Below are 24,405 nucleotides of genomic sequence, written 5' to 3' on the forward strand. Positions count from 1 at the left end.
CAGCACCGCATGATAAAAGTGATGTCACTTCCGCTGGCACAAGCCGTACTTTCGTGTCATTACAGCCCGTCATGTAGCTCTCAGTTGTTGTAACCTCACACGCTTTACTGTTGCTGCCAAAGAGGTGTACGGAGATCATAAATAAATAAATAAATTGACTGATTAAAAAATAAAATAAAAGCAAAGCTGAAGTGATGCTGTCACCATCTTCCAATGTGGAAACAACAACATTATATTGTATAACAGGGACATAACACTTATGTGGCTTTGTATCACATTTAGACAGAGATCATGTTAGCAAGCAAGCTACGCTTAAGAAGCTAGCAGCTACAGTACACTTAAACATAGCAGGAAATTTGACTATCCAAGAAAAAACATGTTCAAAATGGGCAATATATCTGATTCATGGAGGGTTTGTTTAGTTTCAGGGATCAATTGCAACCCTGAGTTGTTTTTGTTTACGCTAATGCTAGCATGTCTGTTAAATGAAGCATTTTTAAGCTACGTCACATAACAACACCTCTGAGAGTATAAAACAGAAACCTAAACCTAAAGACCTCTGGTTGTATAGAAGAAAACAGCCCTCGTCTGCCTTGATCTCTGTCCTTTCCTGATCAGTTAAGGGGCTCAGTTTTTATTTTTAAGTTTTACTGAATAAAACATGATGTTCATTAATACATTTTAGTCTAAGTGTCAGAAAGGAGGATAAACTTCTAGAAAGGAAACCGAAGGTCTTAGAATTACTGTGTCCTGATTAACTGACTAATCACTGGATCAATCAGAAAAAAATGGGCCGGTTTTCTTTGTCTCATGAAACCAAACCAAGTGTCTTTACTTTTACTGACAGTCTTTGTGTCATTTTTTTACACTGAAAACCAGACAAGAAAAAGAAAAACTAGAGACAAACCTTCGCTGCTGTGAATGCTACTCATGACCAGCGTGTTTACGTGTTTGTGTGAATTTGTTTTGGCTAATAGTGTCAGAGTCGAGATCCGCCCTGTTCTCATTACAGCCACAGTGACCTGGCCTCTGTCTCTGTGTGTGCGTGTATGTGTGTTGTCTTAATGAGCTCTGGACTCTCTTAACGAAGGCGTTCCCCTTTAAGAAGTGAACCGCCGTCACCTCGAGTTGTCGAGTGTCACGCTAAGAGTCGCTCTAATGAGATCAGGGCGGGCAACAAGTGGCTCAGACACACACACATTCAGGTACAACACATACACAGGTGACACTAATAAACTGGAAAGAAGAAGAAGGTGACTGGTGACAGTGAGAAGACAGCTACTACTCCAGAAATTCTACAGAAACTCTATAGAAGAAGACATTAAAGTCCCCCCCTCTTTCTGTTTGATTGACAGGGCAACAAACATAATAGAGGTTTATTCATTGAAACATTTATTATGAAGCTTCGATTTCAGATTTTCATTGTTTAGTGAGGACCTTGATGCTGCTTTTTAAGGCCAGCTGCCTTCTACCTCGACAGTACAATGTTAATCAGAGGCCAGTTTAGTGGTCATGAGATCAAGATGGGTTTTGCAGAAAGATTTCAGACTGAAAATGTCCCTGACAAATTTAATTTAAAGTAGGAAAAGTTATCACAGCCAGTGAAAGAGATGTTGTATAATTTTTACCAGCAATTTGAATGGTGTGAACTGCTTCTTTCTTAAAGATGAAGCTTAAACCTCCAAAAAAAAAAAAAAAAAAAAAATGAAACTAAGCACCAGAAATTGCCCTTTCCCTAATGTCCACTAGGGGCTGGCTCCAAAACTGAGGCAATCACCATGTTCAAATATCTAACTCGACAGCACAAATAAACATTACAGCTTGTTACAAAAAATGTCTTGTATTCTATTCATAATGGCTGCAAAGGGGGTTAATTTTACTGTGTTTGGATTGTTGTGTGTAGTTTTGTAATAAATAGAATTACATCATCAGCATATAGTAATAGCTTATGCTCAGTCTGTACCTTTCAGGAGATTTTTAATGCAGTTATTCGTAGCATTTTAGTAAACAAGTTAATTACTAACAACTCACTAACTATCATCTGTTCCTGTGTCTATATAGTTTATGAATAGAGCTCGCTAATCAGGCATCAACATGGTCATAGTCATAATTGAGGTTTTATAAAGCAATGGGTGAATCCACACCTCTGGGTTATTAAGATAAAAGCTACTGTTTTGTTTTTTTTAATTTAGAAATGTTTTATTTTATTTTTTTTGTCATGAAAATTTGTAGAGTCAGCAAGGCGCCTTCTATGGGTAAAGATGCCAAATTTGAATAGTGGCTTCTACTAGTTACACACAATTTGCCAATTTTTGCACATTTCAGGTCAATAGATGGTAGTTTAATTTAATTTTGTTTTATTTTTAATTTCAGTGCAGTTTAATTTAATGTAGCCTGTTTATTTTCTCTTTTTATGAGCTTTTTTTAATACTGAACATTTCAAGGTGCAAGCAAATAAAATAAGTTTAGTAAAACACCTGGATGAGAAAATAATGGGTTCGTGCTTCGAGACTAAAAGGTGAGGGAGAGAGTCTCATTAAAAACAAGTGTGGTAAAATGGAGTGCAAATGGAGCGATAATGGGGAAAAGGTAGTTGAACCTTGAATGTGAAAAGCAGCCTCTTTCCTAACACACACACTGTGCATTTAAAACACACGCGGTGTAATGAGGCAGCAGGTCAGCGGTGTGTTGAGCCAGTGTCGACACTGAGGAGCAGGCAGGAGACGAGGCGAGAGCGGCCACAGGGAACCATCAAATCAATTAACGTCCACTTCCAAAAAATACAACAGGAGGAAGCTCTGCGCTCAGCCTCGCAGCGCCTCCTCCTCCTCTTCTCACTCTGCTCTGGAGGAGGCGGAGTCTGCGTCCAGCTTTATTAGCATGAATTTGGATAACGAACAGTGGTCCTCTGACTGTGAGGTTAGGATGTGAGGCGAACAGAAACATTTTTCACCTGATGAAATCTGTAGTTTCATGTGTTCACTACATGTTAATATTTCTGGATCGACATCAAGCATCCAGAAGAAATGAAATAATCTCAAAAAATCTCAATATTCAGATTTTAAATTTCTCTAATGCTTCGAGAGTTATTTTAGTTATTATTATTATTTATTTAAAATAAAAGGGTGCTGGCGACACCTTTTTATTTTTTTATTTCACCAAAAATTATACATTTATACATTTTCTCGCTGACACTTCAATTTTAATTTGAGTAAATTATCTTTTTTTCATGTTTTTGTTCCATAAATTTTTTTAATTTTGAACTGAATTGGAATTAAGTCAAGAGAATATAATTGTTTCCTAAATTTTTAAGATGCTTAAAAAAAGTTGACATAGTGAGAAAATCTAATTTGTTGTTAATCTTTGAGTTTTTGTTTTTTTAATTGAGTTTTTCCCTCACAGTATATAGCCACTATTATGTTTTAAACCAGTTATATGATCCTCTGATAGCACACACATAGTTAGTACTGTTATGATCTCAGATAATTACTGTAGAATAACGTCTTAGTGAGGATACTGGAAACACAACAGCTGATTGACATTAAAATACTGAAAAACCAGAGATAAGTAAAATAAATTTAATTTGGAATGAAGTAACCAGTGATTTAGCAGAAGTCATAATTCCCACATGACCTGAACACAGCATAGACTAAAGCAGCAGAATAATCTGTGTGAACGTAATGAGGTGCTCGTTTAAAAATGAAACCTGGCACGTTTCAGCTGAGCTCCATTTTCAGATGATTAACAACATAATGTAACGTCTTTCTGGCGCTCAAACAGCCCGCTGAGATCCACCGCTGCATTACCACCACAGAAGAAGAAAAAGAATAAGACGACGAAAATGCAATTGAAGCCACTGGGAGCTGAAGAGGGATTTTCACACGTTCTGCTGCAATTACTGTCGACGCCGCTGTGCGATCACAGCGGGCTCGTTTCTTAAACGCCGACCCCGAACACAAACAGCAGCCCCTCTCTCGCTCTCTCCTGTCGAGGCGGCGCCTAATCAGAGTTGCGATTTGTTCATTAGGAGAGTACAAACGAGGCCGCGGCAGCGACTCGAGAGGCCACGATTAGAGCTCGCTAATTGCCTGATTTGCTCGTCAGGAGACCCCCTCCTCACTCTCTGCTGCTCCACACAAGGGGAGCTTGTTTGCAACAAATTAAGAGCCACTTCAGGTGCTCTCCTCGCTGTCGCAGCAGGGACGTTTCGCAGTGGAGACGGTCGCCTCTTTCCTCTCCTTCTTTCATTCCTTTAAAACGGCGCGATCAAGCAGCTCAGGAAGGAGAAGAAGTCCAGAGAAAAGGAAGCGGCTTTGAAGGGAGAAGAGAAGCGGGAGATGAATGGATGAACAGAGGGAGGGGAGGAAGAAACAGGAGTGACGGCGAATCCGTCCCTCTCCTTCTCCTAATGATCTGGTTGGAGGACCCAGGAGAGCCCCTCACTCTAATTGATGTCAAGTGTGTGATTTCACTGTTAATCAAGGCCGAAGCTTCAAACACACAGAGCGAGCGAGCAGAGTAGACAGGAAGTCTCACCTGTTTGATGGGGATGGCTCGCCCGCTGCCGATGCTGTCGGCTCGAGCCTCCAGGCCCTTCTTGTCCTTGTCCGCCTCGTTCGCCTTTCTCGACTGTGGAGAAGACCAGATAAGAAGAGTTAGTATCAACACATCAGGCAAAAACCACAACATATCAGTTTAGTAAAAGTCAACAGCTACTGCAGACATGTCTGATATGTAGAGTGATTAAATCATCTTTAGTCAAGAAAACTCTAAAAAATCCTGGAAGAGTTCAAAGAGAAGGGACTAACTGATGATTCAGTTACTAAAAATATACTGATTCCAGTTGACTGATTATTCATTTAACATGTCATCAAACAACAAAGGCCAACTTGGGCTTAGACATAAAAGTACCAAAAGCTGCTACTCGATGTCCACTAGAAGCTGGCTCAAAAAGCCAGTCAGTCCCCATAGACTCACATATTAAAATGCCCAACTTTACACCCAAAATATATGATGGCTGTAAAAGCCAGCTACAGAAACTGTTTTGATCTCAAAAAATATATTTCCCCCATCATACAGGATAGGGGGTGAATTTCTTTACAACTTACCTGTTTAAATTGTATTAAGTTGAATTAAAGTGTTTTTTATTAGGTGCAGCTGTAGCTGCAAAGCTTTACCTCAGATAGCTGGAGTCCCTGAAACTGGACTGTGTTTGAACTGATTGAAATTTTATAATAAACAGCATCACATCATCAGCATACAGTGACAGTTTACTTTCAGTCTGTGACTTTGCTCTTTCAGTTCGTGCTCAGTAAAATGTGGAAGATATTCACACCAGCTATTTTCCAACAGCTGATGAATCTCATGTGCTCAAACTGGAAGCTCTGAAAGATTTTACAGTAGGAAAGAAAAAAAGAATGAAAGAGCGACTTTTTTACACGACTTTAGGGAGTTTTTAAACATGTAAACATGATCATTTATAAGGTCAAGAGGACGTAAAGTTCTTTCTCAATACCACAGACAAAGAAAAAGAAAAGCCATTTGTGCATCAAGCCATCAAGTCACCACGCAAAGCAGTTTGGTTAATCTACAGGTGCTTCCAAGCCTCACGGGTTTATCATGAAAATGTAACAATCAAATGCTTGGGAGGAACAAGAGAGTAGACGCACGCACACGTTTCACATTTGATGTCAGAGAAAATAATACTCTTTTGTGACTTTTATACTTTATAGCAGAAGTCATAAAACAACTTTGGATGCAGTCTATGATAATCTTATGCTATATAAAACTAAAACAATTTAGCTTTAACAAAAGACTATGACTAAAACTAACACTAAATTAGCTGTTACAGTTAACATTGCAAAACTGAAACGGGCAGCAAACTGCAATCGTGCTTTATTAAAACTATTTCTGGGACTCCCATATAGCGAAAAATCAGGTATTTCAAAACTGTTCTTGGATTTAAAATCAGGCGTAATAATGAGAACATTGAGTGGGAACGTTTGAACCTGGACAGATTCCTAATATTTAGTCTCTTTTTATAAATTTACACGCAAAAGCTTTGTGATAGATTAGAAATGATGTCCATAACTACAAAACCGGAAGTCTGGTGCAATATTTTTTTCCGTGGCTTCTGTGGGCTGCGTGTTTGATGGCGACTCACGGTGAAGAGGTTGGAGCGGCGTTTAGACTGCTTGCGGACGGGTGTTGGCGTGTTGGTGGTCTGCGGGACGTCGATACGGAGCTCCTTCTGGCTGGTGCTCGGTGTTGACGGCACAGATGACGAGTAGTCGCTCAAACTGCCGCCACCATTACTCGTCTGAAAGGACGGAGGAGCAGAAAAGCAGGAAAAGATCAAAGGAGAGAGAAGGAAGCAGAGTCATATTGTTTTAGGGTGAAATCTGAGAGTGTTTTGAAAATGGGGGGTCATGGCTAAGGTGCAGTTTCCTGGAGTACTTGACAGTAATCAGACAGAGCTGAGAAAGCACAGAGGGCCGTCTGTAAGGACAGCGGAGAGATAAACGCCACTCTCTTGGGGGACGCGGGAGCTGAGCGATGGCTTTTTAATGAGAAATCGATGCAGGACTGAAGGATGAGGATCGAAGTGTTTAACGGCCTGAAGCTCGAGCTGCACACAGTGTGGTTCAGGCAGATGTTGGAGCAGTTTGTTTGTTGTTCATGTTCTCCAGGAATGTGTTTGATTTTTGATATAGGCGTCTTTGCTAAAAGCTATGAACACTGAGTGCAAATGTCTCTTTATTTCAGAAAAATCTGATTGGTTTAATTGATCATTTAGACTAAAGGTCCACTGAGGATTTTTTTTCCAGAGCTTTCAGCTTCATCTCACCATGCTTCAGCAGAGATAGGCTGTGATTTACTGCCAAGACCAAGATTTTATTGCCCTTAGTATCTAGTTAAATCAATTCATTCACAACAACAGTCTCCTCAAGCCAGAGGAAACCCCAACAGTAAGATGGCCCACTTTCAGCAAAAACTTAGTGACGGTGGAAAGGAAAAACTCCATTTTAACAAGAAGAAACCTCCAGCAGAACCAGGCTCGGGTATCTGTTGCGACAGGTTGGGGATGAGAAGAGGGCTCTAACTAAAAAGCCCATTTAGCAGCTGTTCATATCGTCACATGACCTTCATCAGCTCAGACACAGTTCACCAGGTCAGCTAACTCATTCAAACTCTATGGGCTGGTATGGTAACACCTAATGTTACAAATTAACCATCACAAGAAGGATTCATCAGCTCCATTATACTAACTTCTGTATAATGTAATTAGTGCAATGGCACAAAGTGAAGGTGTTCAACTACAATCAAAGAGGCTAGCTGACAACATGTGACATGGTGCCTCTTTAGCTGACTGATGAACCAGCAGTGCTATGTAATGACTGTAAACCAATGTAATGCAAATGTGACTCTGTGTGACCTCTGACCTGGCTGATGTGGATGGCTGACACTTGTGTGGCGCAGACAGACGAGTGACTCGGGGAGTTGGGGAGTGACTTGCAAGGCCCGATGGACAACTGCTGTTTCTTCCTGGTGGCCACGATCTTCTGGGCAACTGCAACACACAAAACAGACACAAATCAGACCAAAGTACACCGAAACACTCAGTGAGGTCCAACAACCAGTGAGGTGACTACAAAAAGAAAATATCAGTGCTCAAAGAGGAACATGGTGTCCCCCTTTTAGGTTTTAAAAACCAGCACCACCTACTGCCTGCTGTCATCATCACATCCTCGGGGTGAAGTGTGTTCATGTCTGGCATCATGTAAAAAAGAAAAAAGCGTCTGTGTCTGGTTTTATTGAGCTGTAACCAGCCCCTCTCTCAGTTTGGTGGTTTTATTAAAGTGTATATAAAGCTCAGAGGAGCCGTTTTACAGTCTAAAAGCAGCTAAGGGTTTAACCCAGGAGCCACAAACAAGGCAGTGAAAGTCACCATTTACATTTTCACTTTAATTTAGAAAAGAAAAAAAAAAGGTGGGGGGGGGGAATCACCTTTTGTCCATTAAAACCCAGAATACGTCTGAAACAAACGTGTCTGTTTGAATTCCTAATTCTTCTGTCATTGTTTTAAATTAGGCATCTTCCACATTATAACCACATGGAGTCTCTTAACATCATTTCTACTAATGTTTTTATGATCCTCAGTACAACTCAAGTCAGGTTGAGGCAGGGAAGATCCAAGCATTCTCTCCTCTGATTGGCTGCTCATAATGGCTGGGGGAGGAGGGTTCTTCATTGACTGACGAGGACCTTTTAGGATATTAATGGGAGAATAATGACTGCTTGGCACTGTTGAGAGTGGTGGAGGGCTTCAATGTCAGATTTATGATTTAAAATCATACAGTGGTCAGACTAAACCGCACTCTTTCACTTATAATGTTGAACGTCTTCACCAACATCAGCTGGTGTCCTGAGCACCACCCTGAGGGGACAAAGTACTGCTACATTATGACAAAAGTTTACCTCTCTTCAATCCAATGAAGTGTTTTTAGCTCAAGAATCAGCAGAAGTTTGATTTACACCACTAAAAGTAAGTTTTTGGAAGGCTAGCAATTTTCAATTTAAACGGTTGTTTTATTTGTTGCAATCTGGTGGTTTTATAGAAGGTGATATAAGTTCAAACACCTACTGAAAGGGGCTAACTGGTGGCAGGCAAAGTATAGCTTATATATAGTCCTAGAGACCGGTAGCTGCTTCCATGTGAACAACTAGTTGCTAAGTTGGCAATTGATTGTTGGCTGTTGCCGGGTGAAATCAGTTTCAAAGAGAGTGCTGCACAAAAAACCTGATTGCGATTGGTTTGGTCACCCGCAGATGCAATTGCAATGCCAGCAACCTCTAGCAACTACTTGCCAACCTGTTGGGGACTGCACAATTTTTTCTAGCCGCCCATGGTCGCCATGGAGCTATTAACTGGTCTCTAGGCTTGTGTGTCTGAGGCTGTATGTGGCTACAGCTGGTTTAGCCCTCAGCAGTATATTTCTCACGTTCTCTTCCTGTTTTTCTAATATGCAGGCTGACAGTAGCAATCTAATGTTGACATATATAATTAGCTCCCAAAATCAATGAAAACGTTAAACACTAAGTTGGAATAAACATAGGATAGCGTAGTACTTATATTATTATATTTCAAAATTTCAGAGATTTCCCCCTAAATATCGTCTATTTGTATCACGTCTTTTTGTTTTTCTAGTATTAATTAAATCTTTCGAAATTTCTTCTGTTTTCTGACAACAGTCCTTTACAACTCCTGGAGGAAAACCTGGTCCTTTCAAACTGAAAACAACAGTAAAGGTCTTTGGTTGAATGGTGTTCACACAGCGCGCTCAGTCAGTCAGTCTCACCAGCCTCCGTAAATAATTACACTAAAATCTGGTCCCAGCAGGTCAGCACCAAAGCTCGGAGCGATCAAACTGTTGTGTCTGTCTGATGATGTGCTGGTGGAGCCGAGTGTTGGACAGGAGACAGGAGAGAGTTAAGACTTTAGTGACTCCATTATCTCTGTTCCAATAAACACTGGCCTGTTTCATGCTCTCGCAGATGAAGCCATTGTTTTAATTGGGCTCGTTAAAGGCCCCGGCTTCGTTAATGAGGACCCAGTCGTAAACATTTACCTCCAGGTGACACGGGGCCGAGCCAAGGGCAGCAAAGAGAGAGAAGAAACTCGGAGGTGTTTAAAAGAAGCCTCTGCGGCACGATGGAGCCATTCAGAACAAAAACAGACGATGAAAGGGAGCGAGTCTGATCAAAAATCGCTGCTTTTAGCTCCACGGGATCAACGTTAATGCTGAGACGGTGATTAGCTTGTTTGATGAAGCTTGGACACATTTGGTCTGACACTGATTGCGGGATTTTTCTACTGAATTCGCACCAACAGTTTCTCCTTGATAAGAACACTTTTGTAATTGTCCTCTGCAAAATTTAACAAACTTTCACCACCAGGGGGCACCCATTTACCAGTGTGTGTATCTTGCATAATAAAGGTTACATATCGTATCAGTTGTTATCTTGTGGTGCAGACTGGAATTACAACAAAGTACAGTCTACATCACATCTGTCATACTCAACACTTGGGGGCCAAATCCAGCCATGTGGCAGATTTAATCCAGCCTAATGATCAATTTAGGTTTTAAAAAATTGCAGAGTTGCCATTTTTATATTTTATGTCGATTCATGTCATACTAGAGGCCTCATCTGTATGTTGCATGTAGACTACAAAAGGTCAAGATCCTTTTATCTTTACTATTGTATTGAAAATACCCGCAGTAATCTGATTTTCATTTTCATGCCTTTAAGAAAAAGAAAATTAAAGATTGATTATGTTGGCAGTAGATTATTGTTTGATTAAATTGTTTAATGGATAAACGACTGTTCGTTTACTGAGGCCCTTTTGGGATATGCAACATCATCCAGGACAGTGGGGATGGACTTGTAGACTCCTGGATGGATGGACGGATCTCCTGCCTTTCAAGTGTGTCCCTTTGTAAAAATGAGCTTGACAGCCCTGGTCTAGCTCAGCTTCAGTTTATCTGATTTTGATCAGTTTCTGGAACGTGTGAAATGATTTTGAAGTTCTCAAATCATCTCATATCACCAAAGATTTTCACTGTTGTCTTTATGTGAATGACTCTTCTTCTTCTTCTTCTTCTTCACCAACACATTTTTGTTTTCTTCTGGTTTCGTATCAGCTGCACAATGAAAACAACATCAACGTGCTAACTAACACTGCAAAATCAGTGGACGAATACTAGCTCTGTTCTCCAGTGGAGTTTGTGCTGACATAAAGGAAGGATAAACACTTTTTTAGCATCCGTTCTAACAAATTTAAACATTTGCACTTCCTTGCTACATAATATTTATAATGGCAAAACACTCATTAGTAATTCCTACTACTTATTTCAGTTATTATTGGTATACAGGGACACGTTCCTGGATGTGGTTTCACTTTTGATAGGCTCATGGCGGCTAAAGATCGTCCAATATTCATGTTCATCTAATTAATAAATCCATCCCAACAGATTTTTTTTTTTTTTTGACAAGGGTAAAGTAAATAGATCATTCAAGTGTTGGATCATTTAACATCTTTAAATTTCTTGTTTTGTTTGAGCAACAGTCCAAAAACGAAACATCTCCAGCTTTTACTAACACCATTTTTTGGAGTTTTCGCTGGTAACGATGTACTGATAGTGACCAGTGGTCAGTTAATGTAGCTCCAGTTAGACTTTTGGCCCTGATCAGAACAAAGTTTGAATCCCAGAGTGAGAAAGTCACAGAGGACTGAGCCTCTCACATGCATGTCAGCGTGTCCGTCCTGCACCTGGCAGGCTGTATATTACTTTAAGTGTTAAGAACAGTTATGATAAGGCTGCGCTAAATATTTAAACTGCACGGTTAATGCAATTTAACTTTATCCATCAATCTCAGTTCTGCTCTGAGAAGCTGCCATTTCTTCTAATGGAAACGTCTCCCCTTTGATCAGATTTATGACGGGGCTGCACCGCCAGCTCACACATAAAGATGAAGGGGAGGGGGGCGGAGCTGACTGCAGCGTTTCACTCTTTACATGTTAAAGTCAAACACCGCAGCTGCTGCAGGTGTGCTATCTGAACGTGTGGTGCTTCAAGGTCACATTAAAAAAAGAAAAAAGAAAATGCTGAGCCAAATGTCACGAAACTTGTTGGAACGGTGGATCATGGTTGGAGGAAAAAGCCAGGAAATTCTAGTATGAATCCAGATCAGTTTTCCTAAAGTATCAAAACAGGAAATTGACTTTGGTTTGATGTTTGTCAAATGACAAAATTATCTGTTCATGTTTATGTGTTTGTTAGAAGTAAAGCTTTATTCAGGAGTACTTTAACTATTTAAGAACAGCCAAAGGAAGAAACCATTAATGTTCAAATCCAGATGACTTGAGCTCGGGTGGGAGACTTTTTTAATGCTGTTTTTGCAAAGGTTTAAATCCATTTGTTTCAAAGGCACCGTGGACACGCGTGTAAATGTAATTTTTGGTTTACTCTCTACTTTTATAAACCCTGAATTTTCAAATCTGATGTGCAGCACGTCTGCTGTTGTTTGGATGACAGGAGCTGCATAAAGGTCCAGTGTAAGATAAGCTACTCTAGTATAACCCAAAAATAAAAACTGTGCAGTCGGCTATTTGCAGATTAGTGTGTTTGTGGTGTCAGTGTGCGAATATTTACACACTGGATGTGATTTTTATATCGCAGGAATGTTTCTGAGTGACTGTTTGACAGAGCGTGTGTGGTCATTAAAGCTCGTTAGTGAGCGCTAACGAAGCATCCTCAGTCTGCACTCTGACATGGACCAAAAAGAAGAAGAAGGAGAAGAGGAGGAGGACCCGCGCGTGTGTGTGTGTGTGTGTGTGTGTTGGGGTTCACGTCGGTGTAATTAGGCTAATTAAATTAGTGCGCTGATGGACGAGGGAGTGCAGGGCTGTCACCCTTGTGCTCCTCCCCCCTCGATCCCTCACACAGAGGTCACCCCCCCTTGCCCCGCCCCTCTCTGACTGGACCAGGCTTCACTTCCCATTACAGCAAATTACATGTTAAACATGTTAAACACACACACATGCATATACACACACACTGAAGCCCAGCAGAAAACAAAGACGACTACAGATCACAGCACAGTTGATTCAACATCATTTCAACTCAGATTTGCGCTAAAATTTAACAGTTTTAATTAAAAAAATGCTAAAAATTTTAACCAATTTTATTTTTTTATTAACAGCATCATTTACAAAATCTTATTATATTTAGGAATAGTTTCATCATGCTAGAAAAAACTTGGAGTTTAAAATGGTTTCTTATATGATTAATGTCCAAATGGTTTTGTGTAATTTTTAGAGCTAAAATGCAGAAGCATAAACAGGTTCCAGCAAAGGTGTGAATGTAATTCTGCATTTTATGAAAGTTAAGTAATTCTGGTTAAAAGACGACATGCAGTTTAAACACAAAGGTTTTTAATCTTTTGGCAGGTTTTTCTAGTACTGACTGGTCCAATGTTTCAATATAACCAAACTCAGGAGGTGAAACATCTGAACTAGAGAAGCTGAAATGTCAAAAACTGACAGGTTCTCTCTCAGATGTGAATACTGTTTGGTTTTTAATGAGGGTAAATCAATTTTAGTAGAACAAAATAACCTCTTTAAACATACAAACATAGGTTTGCAGCATTTATGAGAAACATTTTAGCTACTTCCTGACATTACTTAGACACTTTGGTCCAATTTTTTAATAAAACCACATCAGGGAACCTAAATGTTTAACTTGAATGTGAAACTTTTGCTACAAAATTGTTAGAATTGATTTTTTTAAATAAAAATATAAAAGCTGTCAAACTGTTAAAAGTAACTTTTTTCAGCTAAAATGCCCAAAATGAACCAGCTACAGTTCACATGTGATTATTATTGGATCTGTTGGATCATTAACTAATTAGATTCTTACAAGTATCCATATATAATCATACACGATGATATTCTTATGTGTTAAAATTTCAGGTTCATCAAAGCTTCGGTGGGTTGAAATAAAGTAAAATGATGGTTTAACGGCATAAAATACAGAATGAAACCTTCCTCCTCCTCTTCCTCACCCCTCCCTAGCTCAAAAAACGTCATTACAACAAGCGGGCCAATTATGTTTAATGCTAAGTGTTGTGGTCATTCATGCAACTTCCTCATCTCGGTGCCGCCGCTGCGACTCATCAAAGCCTCTATTACATTTAACACACACACACACACACACACACACACACACACACACACACACACACACACACACACACACACAAATCAAGTCAAATCAGTGCCAATCAGCATTTCTGCACTGCAAGCTTCTGCCTGTCGCCATGACACCCCAGCTGACTACGAGGCCGAATATGAGCATTGGGTAATTAAAGCCCCGCCCCCATCTCGACCACTGGGCCAACCGGCCGCGATTGATGGCGTCTGAAAGCGCAGCGAAGGTCTAAAGCACAATCGATACGCTCAGAAACATCAGCTCCATCATAAAGTGTGACCTCCCCCTCCATCGACATGCGTGCAAAATGTCATTTAAATCAGAGAACAAGAAGAAAGTTTGCAGAATCGATCAATAAATAAATGCATCGATCAGCCTCCAATAACAGCTATTACACTGCTGTTTTAAATCAATCAATCAATAACAGATATTTCACAAAAGTAAGAATACGGTGAAGAAAAGTGTATGTAGAGCACAAACATCTCCCACCAAAGTCCATTCAAAACCTTCAGCATTTAAGGAAATCTGCTACGTAGGGTTTTTTTTATTTAAGGTTTTTAATATAATATATAATGTAAAGTATTTTTCCTGTGTGATTGACTTTTAAATAATGTGTAAATAATTTTGAAGTATTATTTTTGTATAAATGAAACTTCCTGGTGATAAGATGACGTCTCAACTGGTTTAAGTTAACAACTACATTAAAACAAAGCAACAAATAAAATAAAAAACTATACAAATTTAATGCAAGTAGGTTTCAGACATTATTTGTTCACCAACTTCCTGTTTGTGTGCAGGCTTTTATTTTGTAAACAGGTGAACCAACAGGTGATACTGGGAATCAGCTCGACGGCAGCACGATTGTAGCTCACACAATAAGATAAACATTTACATACACACCATAACGTATAGACAGGGGTGTGTCCAAAGACAAGCCAAAAGGTGCCCCTACCCCATATAAACCCATGATAACAACAACGATAATAATAATAATAATAATAATAATAATAATAATAATAATGTTAGAAATAATAGTAATGATAAAGTCCCCATTGCTGTTTCACGCTCGTGTGTCTTCTTCTCTGTCTCTAAATGGTAAATTATACTTATGTTGTGCTTTTCTACTCCTACTACAAGCGTCATTCACACACACACAAACACACACACATTTATATGAGCGCCTTTTTCTTCCCATAAACACGTTTAACATAACATCCACACACTGACACACATCGGGGCTACTCAGGGTTCAGCATCTTGCTCAACAGCCAGGAATCAAACCACCAACCTTCTTAGCTGACAACCCCACTTGAGCCATCTGTCACACATCTGACCGACACACTGCAGTTAAAGCGGACTCAAATTTAAACCCACAAACACACACACACAGTAAAAATATAAATACCCACTAACACAAACACACGCACGTACTCAGAGCTGCAGGCTGCTGCATCGTTCTGCTGGGTGATTAGAAAACTGATTAATTTGGGATAATGACGAGAAGAATACAAGGAGACAGTGTCTCACACACGCACACACACACAGACACACACACACACAGAGTGGAATAATTAAGAGGATAATAAGGCAGCGTTTAGTGTGGAAAGCTTCCTCCTGGGCCGACCGCACACACACACACGCACGCACACACACACACACACACACACACACTGCAGCTCTTCTTCTCTTACAATTAAAAGTCTGCAGTGTTTCGCTCCTCTGAGGATTCGACTGTTTCCTGTGCTCGACACAGCGAGCCTCTGCTGCTGCTGCTGCACTGCCCCCTGCAGGACACACTCAGCAATGACTGCCCACAGATGATGGATGAAGACTTGTGTCTGTTCCTTCTCTGGACATGCTGTCTCATCACACACAGACACACACACACGCTGCACTTTACAGGGACTTCATCCGCCACAGAAAGTAGTCCCCATAGATGAACTGCACTGAGCGTTAAACTATTTCAACCTGATTTGAAGAAGAAGCCGATGATACTTTCTTATATCCTTTACAACATTTTTGTCTGTTTTGAGTTTATTTATTAAAAATAAATGCAAAAGCATGAAATTAAGAGATGTAAGAAATACTCTTAGTTCCCCTGAAATGAGGCGACGCTGCACAGAGGGGATCACCTGCCTCTTTTTCAGCTTAACTTCTGTTTCCGTACAGAAAAGTTTATATATGAGCCAAAGATCTGCGGGAGATATGAAACAAGCAGGTTAAGAGGTGATCATGTCACCTGATGTGATGACTACAAGCTAAAATTTACATATGAAATGCCCTTAAATCAGGGGTGGGAAACTCCAGGCCTCGAGGGCCGGTGTCCCTACAGGTTTTAGATGTATCCTTGAACCAACACAGCTGATTTAAATGGCTAAATGAGCTCCTGCAGTTCTCCAGAGGCCTGGTAACGAACTAATCATGTGATTCAGGTGTGTTGACCCAAGGTGAGATCTAAAACCTGCAGGACACTGGCCCTTGGGGCCTGGAATTGCCCACCCCTGCCTTAAATCATTAGCAGGGCTTTTATTGTTAAAATCTGCATCCAGGATCAAAACAAAGCAATCAAACGCCTTATTTCGTCACGTTCATTCCACCTCAAACCATCGTCAGGTTAGCTCTGGATTCAGCCTCATATCACAGCATGGTTGGTCACCTGTGGGCGGGTCAACACTGAAGAGAACGTCTCTGAAATCCAGAATCAGGAGTTTGAAAATGAAGTGTTTAACATCTGGGCTCCATCTCAGTACATGAAGTTTTCTGCACTAACATGCAGTCTATCTACCTCACCTTGACATATTTTTATTTCTGTGACTTTGATTGCTAAATGTCTGCTTCAGGCTTTGGTTAAGCTGTGAATCATTAAACAATCGTAAAGTGGACGACAGATTTCCCAGCTCTTCGTCGTCATCAGTCAGAGAGCAAACCTGTAACCCTGTAAACCGAGCCTGAGCGGCAGAATCTGATCAGACCCACTCAAAGTGAAACTCAGGTGGACGCGAAAGAAGCCAGAGGCCATCAGAGTCGCTGCTAATTAACCGCTGAGTCCGTGTCATCCATTTCTCTCTCTAATTACAGCCGTTAACCCCGCGCCTGCCGACCGGTCGCCCGCCCGCCGCTTCATTAACGTCTCTGCTGCCTCTCTTCTTATTAATGTGCTCTCAGAGTGTGAAAAATGAGCCGCAGGGTTTACCATTTGCAATAAGAGAGAGAGAAAAAAAACTTTTCTCCTGAAACCTTTCTGCCACTTTTTTGTTTGCTCCTGTTGATGATTCAGCTTCACAGATTTGTGTCTTTCTGTCCTAAAACTGTTGCATTCAGAGCGATCAAACATTTGAAAATGCTCCTGTTGAATGTCTGAAAGAGGTTCAGCACTGCAGTCACACAGCACAAAGCAGGATGGGTAAAAGAGTAGCAGCTAAAGGCCTTCATCACTCATTGGTGATGTCAGAAAGCCAAACAAACGATCATCTGGGTGATTCAGTCCAATCAACCAAAGACTTCTCAGTCTTAGGCAGGCCTAAGATTTCTGTTTGGTAAAGGTCCACTCTACTACTGCTGCTGCTGGGACGTAACACAAGCAGTGGTGAAACATAACTGGGTACGCATACTCATGTTGTAGGGCCAAGTTCACAGTTTGGTAAATCTTTGTTGGTGCAGCAGAAATAAATTATGACGTCTTTAGACACTTTCACACATGAACTGGTGGTTTCCAGAAATCCTGTCTCGATGCATCCTCACACTGGAAATAGAAATGAACGTGTTACATGTGGAGAGCGTGCAGGAGGCAGGACAAAAAGCTGAAACCACAGGTGCAGGTGGTTTTTCAAAAACAGCCCTCTTGGCTCCTGCCTGGAACGTCCATTATCAAATGATGTAAGACAACTTCACAAACCCAGAACTGAAACTCAGTAATGAGATGATCATAAGTCTGGACCTCCATAGCGAGGAAGTCTCGTGCCAGGTGGCTTGAGGTGAATTCATGAACCCAGACGTGAAGCACGGCAGAGGTGACCTCTGCCGTGCTTCACGTCTGGGTTCATAAGGCTTCAGTCCAAGGAAGTCCCAAACCATATCAAACATCCAGCAAAAAACAACTCGGGAAGAATTCATGGACACAAAAATTAAATGTGGATGAAGGAGCATCACAAATTTGGGCTTTCAGATCCAATGAATCACCAAGAAATTGCCTCAGACAAAATCACAAACACAAAGAAAATCACGGTCAGGACTCGCATCACAGTTTGGGCCCAGAAAGTCTAATACTCAACCAAACATGTAGCACCAAACGACTTAAGATGGTGGAGGTGGCATCGTAAGTTTGGGCCTTCAGACGCAATGAACCTATGAACCAATACGTGAAGAATGGCCGAGGCAACACTGTTAAACTGGGGGCTTCAAACCAAGGAAGACGCCAAACATCAGGGGATATACTTCACAAACCTAAAGCTCAGTTACATTGAGGTTTGAGGCTTCTAATTGGGACTTAACTAAAGATACGTCACTTTTTATGGCTTCTTCCCAGTAACTACACCACAGAATGACTTTGAACAGGGGAAATCCACCCTCAGAAATCACAGGTTGCTCTTGTTCAGTAAAGGTTGTTAAACTGTTTGTCAGTTACGTACCTAAACACACTGTGTCTTTGTGTCACTGTGACTTAGACACAGATCAGATCACATATTTATTCACTCATTTAATGCAGATGTGCATGCAGTGTCTGGGTCAGTCAGGACCTTGACGGCTCCGGACACTCTCCTGCTCCTCCTCTTTGTCCTTCCTCCCGCTGTAATGTCTGATTCTTTTATTAATCCCGTTGGGGAATTGTCTCTTTTTGTAGCCCCCCACCTTCCTCCCCCCGCTATGATAAAACTTAATTGCTGTTCGGTTTGAGCTAAATAGCTGAGCGGGTCCATTTAAGTCTTAATTGATGTGTGATTAAGAGCGTTCGAATGGCTCCGGCCGGGACGTTGGAGGAGGAGGAGGGAGTGTGCCGGGGAGGAATGTCACCTTCCCAGAGGACTGGACTCTGGTTTCCCGGTCGTGTTGGACACTTTTCCCTGACAGATGGCTGCTTACCATCCTGGAAGACTCGCTCCACGTTGAGGCCGTAGGTGGCGCAGGTTTCATAGTAGGTGCATCGTTTGAGGTCGTTGGAGAGCTTCCTGGCCCGGGTATCGTCGATCACCCTCGGGTTGGTCGAGCTGATGGCGTCTGAGAGGGAAATGACAAAGAAAGAGCTTGAGTCTAACTTTAAATCCACATTTTACAGTAAAAGAAAGAAACTCAAAGGAACCAATCTATTTTTATTCAGGCGTTTACCCTAATGTAGGTATATAAGGTGTCATAAATATAATAAAAGCCGTAAGACTGACTCAGTCATGTATTTTATTAGATTTCTGGCCTGTAGAATCAGAAGGAACGCCTCCACATCAGCGCTGTGGCTCATGAAGGTGAAAAGAAACAAGAGCCCAGACTTTAACTAGGAAAACTTCAGCAGTACTCTGGCCCCATCTGCTGGTTATGAGAGTAATAAGCACGTTTGGATTAAGCTACTTCTAAGTGCAACAAAATAGGTAGTAACAACAGCTCTAGAGAGGACCGGCTCATGCAAAAATCTGCCAAATAACATCTATTAGTAATATTTGTAATTATTTATACGAGAGTATTTCACTTTAAGGAATGAACGCCTCCATGAACAACACTAGAATTACTTTAAAATGACTCAGATGTCACTGGAGGTGACATGAAGAACCTGTCCTGTGTTTAAAGACGTTTCCTCCTGTTTTAATGTTTGAGGGACCACATGTGTCAAAGTAATTGCTCCTGTTATCACTGTACCTGCCTCTGTTTTATTTAACCTATCTGCTAAAGAATGTAGAACCAACTCTTAGATGTGCTGGCTGTTAAACTCAACATGGGTTCATGTTGGTTTTTTCAGGTGAACACCAGGAAAAAAGGATGACAGAGGCAGGCAGATGTTATACAGGTAACTTTAACTGCGGCTGGAAATGAATATCAGAATGTGGAAGCGGCGTCCTGAGATGATTTCAGTGATTACACAAACACTGGGTCTTTATTGTTGCTCGTTTGTGGAGAATATTTGTGCTCTCTGGTGTTTCTCTCCGCCTGCAGCTTACAGGGACAAACTCAGTGAGACTGTAAATACATTCATACATACAAGATTTCAGCTCAGTAACAGCACAGCAGGACTCTGCTTCAAGAGTCAAGAGTCGTCAACACAGCTAGGCTTTCATTGTTTTTTGGCTGACTCAACAAAACCTAAAACCCCAGCAGGAGATAACAGGTATCATGCTGGTGGTTTTCATCTTTCTTTGCTACCTGCTTCAGGCTCTCTTCCTCAGAAAATCATCCCTATGAGTGCCCCTACACCAATCAGACATGTTAAAACTAGAGATGGACCGATCCGATATTACGTATCGTATCGGTCTGATACTGACCTAAATTACTGGATCAGATATCGGAGAGAAATAAAAAATGTAATCCGATCCAAAGTATCACAAAATCACCTCACAAAACATGCTACTTGGCATAACCCAGCTCAGCGCCTCGGAGCAGTATGTGTCACGTGATAGAGCGGCTGTTGTCTGCGAGACCTGTCGGTGGTCTGTTGGAGCATTTGGAGCCTCGCTACATGCTTCCTAACCGCGGCATTTCATCTCGGCGAAAACTATCCCAGAGAAGTAAAACAAGTGGGAAGCGATTTGTCTCGTACTTCAGTTAGAATTAAAAAGTAGACACAAAGCTGGAGTTATTCTGTCTTTGCTGCGCAGTTGCATCCACTTCTCTCATTCACTCCCCCTCCCTCTCCTGTTATTACTTCAAACATGAAACTGATCAATGATCAGCTGATCAGCTTTTCTGTCGCAAGTCCCGTCTTTCTTGTTTGTTTATCGCCCACTTTGCGCTAGAAAGAGGAGACCAGCGGATAAACAACAGCAGCACGTTTAAGCTTGATGAGCTGTTGTTAGAATGTATTTAATGCTACTTTCTAGTATCAGCTGATGTTTGCTGGAGCCACAGCTGTAAAAGCTGCTGGTCATGATATGTGTTTGTATATGTGGTGAGAGGGAAACATGAAGATGAAACCAGGAGATGTCCTTACTGAATCATCAGCGCTGAACAGGTGATGGAGAAACAGGTTTACCTTTTAGGTGACATGAATGAGTTGAAGGGAAGTTATGAACTGTTTCTGAGAGAAAAATTACACCAGGATCCTTTTTTAGGTAGCTGACGGCTGGTAACTGTGCAGGGGCGGCTCTAGCAAAGTTTTGTCGGGGGCCAGGTAGGACATTAACAGGGAAAGGGGGGCACAAAGAAATATTTTTCTTTGTTATGTCATTTAAAAACTTTGAATAAATAATTATCTGAATCTTACAACAAAAGTGGTCACCTGATTAAATGTATAGAAATCCATGCATATAGTAACTAATAAGTCTAATACACACCCTAGTAAGCTATAGTACTTTTTCCTTTGGGAAGACACCATCTGTGTAGTCTGTAATTCTGTTGAAGAAAGATGTTGAATCTATTTAATTATTGTAGAAAAATAATTGATTTCTGTGCATTTGTTTTACACATGCATTAAATTAAAGGTGATTATTAAGGGCGGACGTTGGTTCCCTAATATTTTTGCTGGGAGTTGGCAACCCTATTAGTTAGGTAGGTAAGTACTCTATAAAAAGCCAGAATAGGGAGGATGGTGTAGGTTTGAATTTATTAGATTGATCAGTGTTGCTGAACTATAAAATGTTTTGGGTGCAGTGTATTTTTTGCATACAGGTATAACAGAATAGCTTCAGTCTCTTGTTTTTTAAAACTTGAGTATAAACTTATACAAAATGCAGCAAGATATTTATTAAAAAAAAAACAGTTTTATTCATTACAAAATGCGCTATATCGGATTCATAACGGTATCGGCAGATATCCAAATTTATGATATCGGAATCGGTATCGTGCCATCTCTAGTTAAAACACATTCTTCCAGCAGAGAACTTATCAAGTTTATTAAAATCATGCTGTAAATAAAAATGTGCTGCTTCCAGATTATTTTAAACCCAAACATAAAATCACCAGGTCAGGAGCAGCATCAGTTACCATGGTGAGCTTTGACTCAACTGTTTATTAATCAGATCATTACTTTATTGGATTAACTGATCCATTAAGAGTAAAACAAATGAAAATGCTGCCTTAAAATGTCCAAACAGAGGAATAACTTTCAGTTCAGACTGATAATAAAGACAAAACTGTAACGACAAAGAATTATTCATGTCCTTTGATGCGCGGATTGGCCAGCGTTCAGCCTAAACACTCTACAAATCTACTGATGTTTTCCTGCTGTGTCTTCTCAGTTTTATGGTTCCTATATCTGGATCTATGTAGAATAACGGCAGTTTGCAGGGCAGACATTTTTTCTAATACTTTTATGAGTGCATAAAATACAAATAAAGAAAAGGAGGAATAAACTTAAAATTAACACCAGCCACAAAATGCTAATCAGAGGCAATGAAGTCAAGTTTACAGCTGCAATTAGGATTGTGCACCACTAGGTGGTAGCAAAGCTCTAGAAAAGCAGACTGTTCAGAGAGAAAGAGAGAGCTTCCTGCTAGGGACTAAAAATAAACCCCTTCAAGTAGAGTTTTAAACAATACAAAGATTTGGTGTCTATACAGAGGCTAGTGTGTGTGTGTGTGTGTGTGTGTGTGTGTGTGTGTGTGTGTAGTACCTTGTGTGCCGACAAGCACCAGCGGCAGGTCAGCGGTGTTCCTGTAGTTGGCGAGGCGGCTGAAGTAGTGATAAACAGTCTGAAAGCTGATCTCGTCCTCCAGACTGAAGACAAAGATGACTGCGTCCACCCATAACGCAAACTGCACACACACACACATACACACACAAACAAGGTTGTAAATCCAAACTTTATTTAAAGCATAAAATCATTATTTCTCACAAATATCAGCCTAACAAAAATGCCGGGCTCTCTGGGCTCACAGTGTTCTCACAGTCCAGTCAGAAGGAGGTGCAGTACCCACCTGTGCTTCCGGGGGGCCTCCTTCATCTCTGATGAGCAGCAGGTGACTCTGACCGTCCACTACAATCTCCTTCTTAAAGCGCCCGCCTGCAGAAAAGACACACAGGTTACTAACAGCGATGCCAGCGGTGGGAGGAGGTCTGATCTACAGGGAGGTGGAGCCGATCATCGATTGATCCGGCTGATCGAGTGTGAGATGATGAACGCTACACAGGAGGGAGGTGATTGGACAGGAAAGTAAACTAATACATATGGGGGGATGACGGAGATAACCAGCAGCTGAGAGCGAAAAACACTAAGGGTTAAAAAAAAAAAAAAAAAAAAAAAAAACGGGGTAAGCCATCTTTTATGTACAGTCTGTGGCTGTGACCACATTTAAGCAATACGGAAGCCTCTCAGTGCCTTACACTGCTCTAAAAACCAGCTTCAAACAGGGTCAAAAATCCAGGGGGGGCAGAAGGAGGAGCTTCCTGCTCCCACCTGATGTTCTGCTGTAACAGGTGCCTGCAGATGACTGAGGACCTGGAACATCTCATCAGGAGCACTGATGATCCGACAGCTTCTGCCTCTTTCTACCGTGAACTCGTGCATTTTGTTGTGCTCTGACCGTTCATCTCCGAGCTTGCTGTTGCTTTAAGAAACTCCACTCTGACACAAATATAAACAGCAGTGTGGCAAGTCACTGTGGGAACGAGCGTCTCTTCCTCAGCATTTACAGGAAGTCACCGGTGTTATTTCGGGCTCTCTCTCTCTCTCAGCTGGATCAGCTGATCTTGGGATGGCGTGGCCGAGCTAGCGCAGCTGCAGTAATAACACAGTAGATGTTTAGAGAGCGGCGAGCACAGGAAGTGGACATGTTTCCATCACTTGCCCTTTTCTTTACCCTGACGTTAAATATTTGCGTCAAGAGGAGCTGATTTTTGTGAGAGGGGCTGCCTTTCACAATAAAAGCCCTCAAAGCTTCTGAGGAGTGCATCAGCACAACTTATGACAGTGGATGTCGATCTTTTATTTACAGTGTGTGTGTCTGTGGTCATTCTGCGATGAGTCCAGCTTGATAAACTGATTAATACCTTTAACATGTAACTAATGTCTTCACTGATCAATACAGCCATCTAGTCATCTTACTTCTGCACCATTATAGGAACAAACGTACGAAACAGGATCATAAACACAGCTGACTGATCCCCACATGCAATTAAAGTCTCCAGTGTTACGATTTTCTCTTTAATCGGTTAATAGAATCACTTATTGATTCTTTAAAGACAAATAAAAAGTCATAAGTTCATCCTTTGGAGTTTAAACAGGCAGAAAAAGGAAAGTGAACACGGATTTATTACTAAACATGAAAAATGGTTCACTAGTGATCTGAAATTAATCTAAGATCGTTCACCTTTTTTGATCAAGATGGAAGAAAATCAGTGAAGCAGGTGAACATGATGAGGATGGAGACGAGAAAAAATATGATTAGATAATGAGGGGGCGGAGCTACACATTCAGTCGCAGCAGCCAATCGAGTTCAGCTTCAGGTTCAGCAGCTGGAAGCATTAAATAATCCAGATGTTTCAAATCTGACTTGATGAA

At 41.0% G+C, this 24,405-nt stretch overlaps 1 protein-coding gene across 1 annotated transcript in view; it reads right to left on the reverse strand.

The window, feature by feature from the left end:
• agap1 (ArfGAP with GTPase domain, ankyrin repeat and PH domain 1) overlaps positions 1-24,405 on the reverse strand; it is a 136,492-nt gene that overhangs the window by 66,582 nt on the left and 45,505 nt on the right. Inside the window, exons 4-9 of the mRNA XM_085348223.1 lie at positions 22,823-22,908; positions 22,519-22,660; positions 18,852-18,986; positions 7,443-7,570; positions 6,164-6,319; positions 4,537-4,629 (exon numbers count right to left, since the gene is read on the reverse strand). Of these exons, the coding sequence (XP_085204349.1) occupies positions 4,537-4,629; positions 6,164-6,319; positions 7,443-7,570; positions 18,852-18,986; positions 22,519-22,660; positions 22,823-22,908 (740 nt within the window). The remainder of the gene's footprint in view (positions 1-4,536; positions 4,630-6,163; positions 6,320-7,442; positions 7,571-18,851; positions 18,987-22,518; positions 22,661-22,822; positions 22,909-24,405) is intronic.

This window comes from Diplotaxodon limnothrissa, linkage group LG23 (genome assembly GCF_057381915.1).
Source record: "Diplotaxodon limnothrissa isolate DT_005_m linkage group LG23, D_limnothrissa_male_GT1.1, whole genome shotgun sequence".
NCBI classification, from domain to species: Eukaryota; Metazoa; Chordata; class Actinopteri; order Cichliformes; family Cichlidae; genus Diplotaxodon; species Diplotaxodon limnothrissa.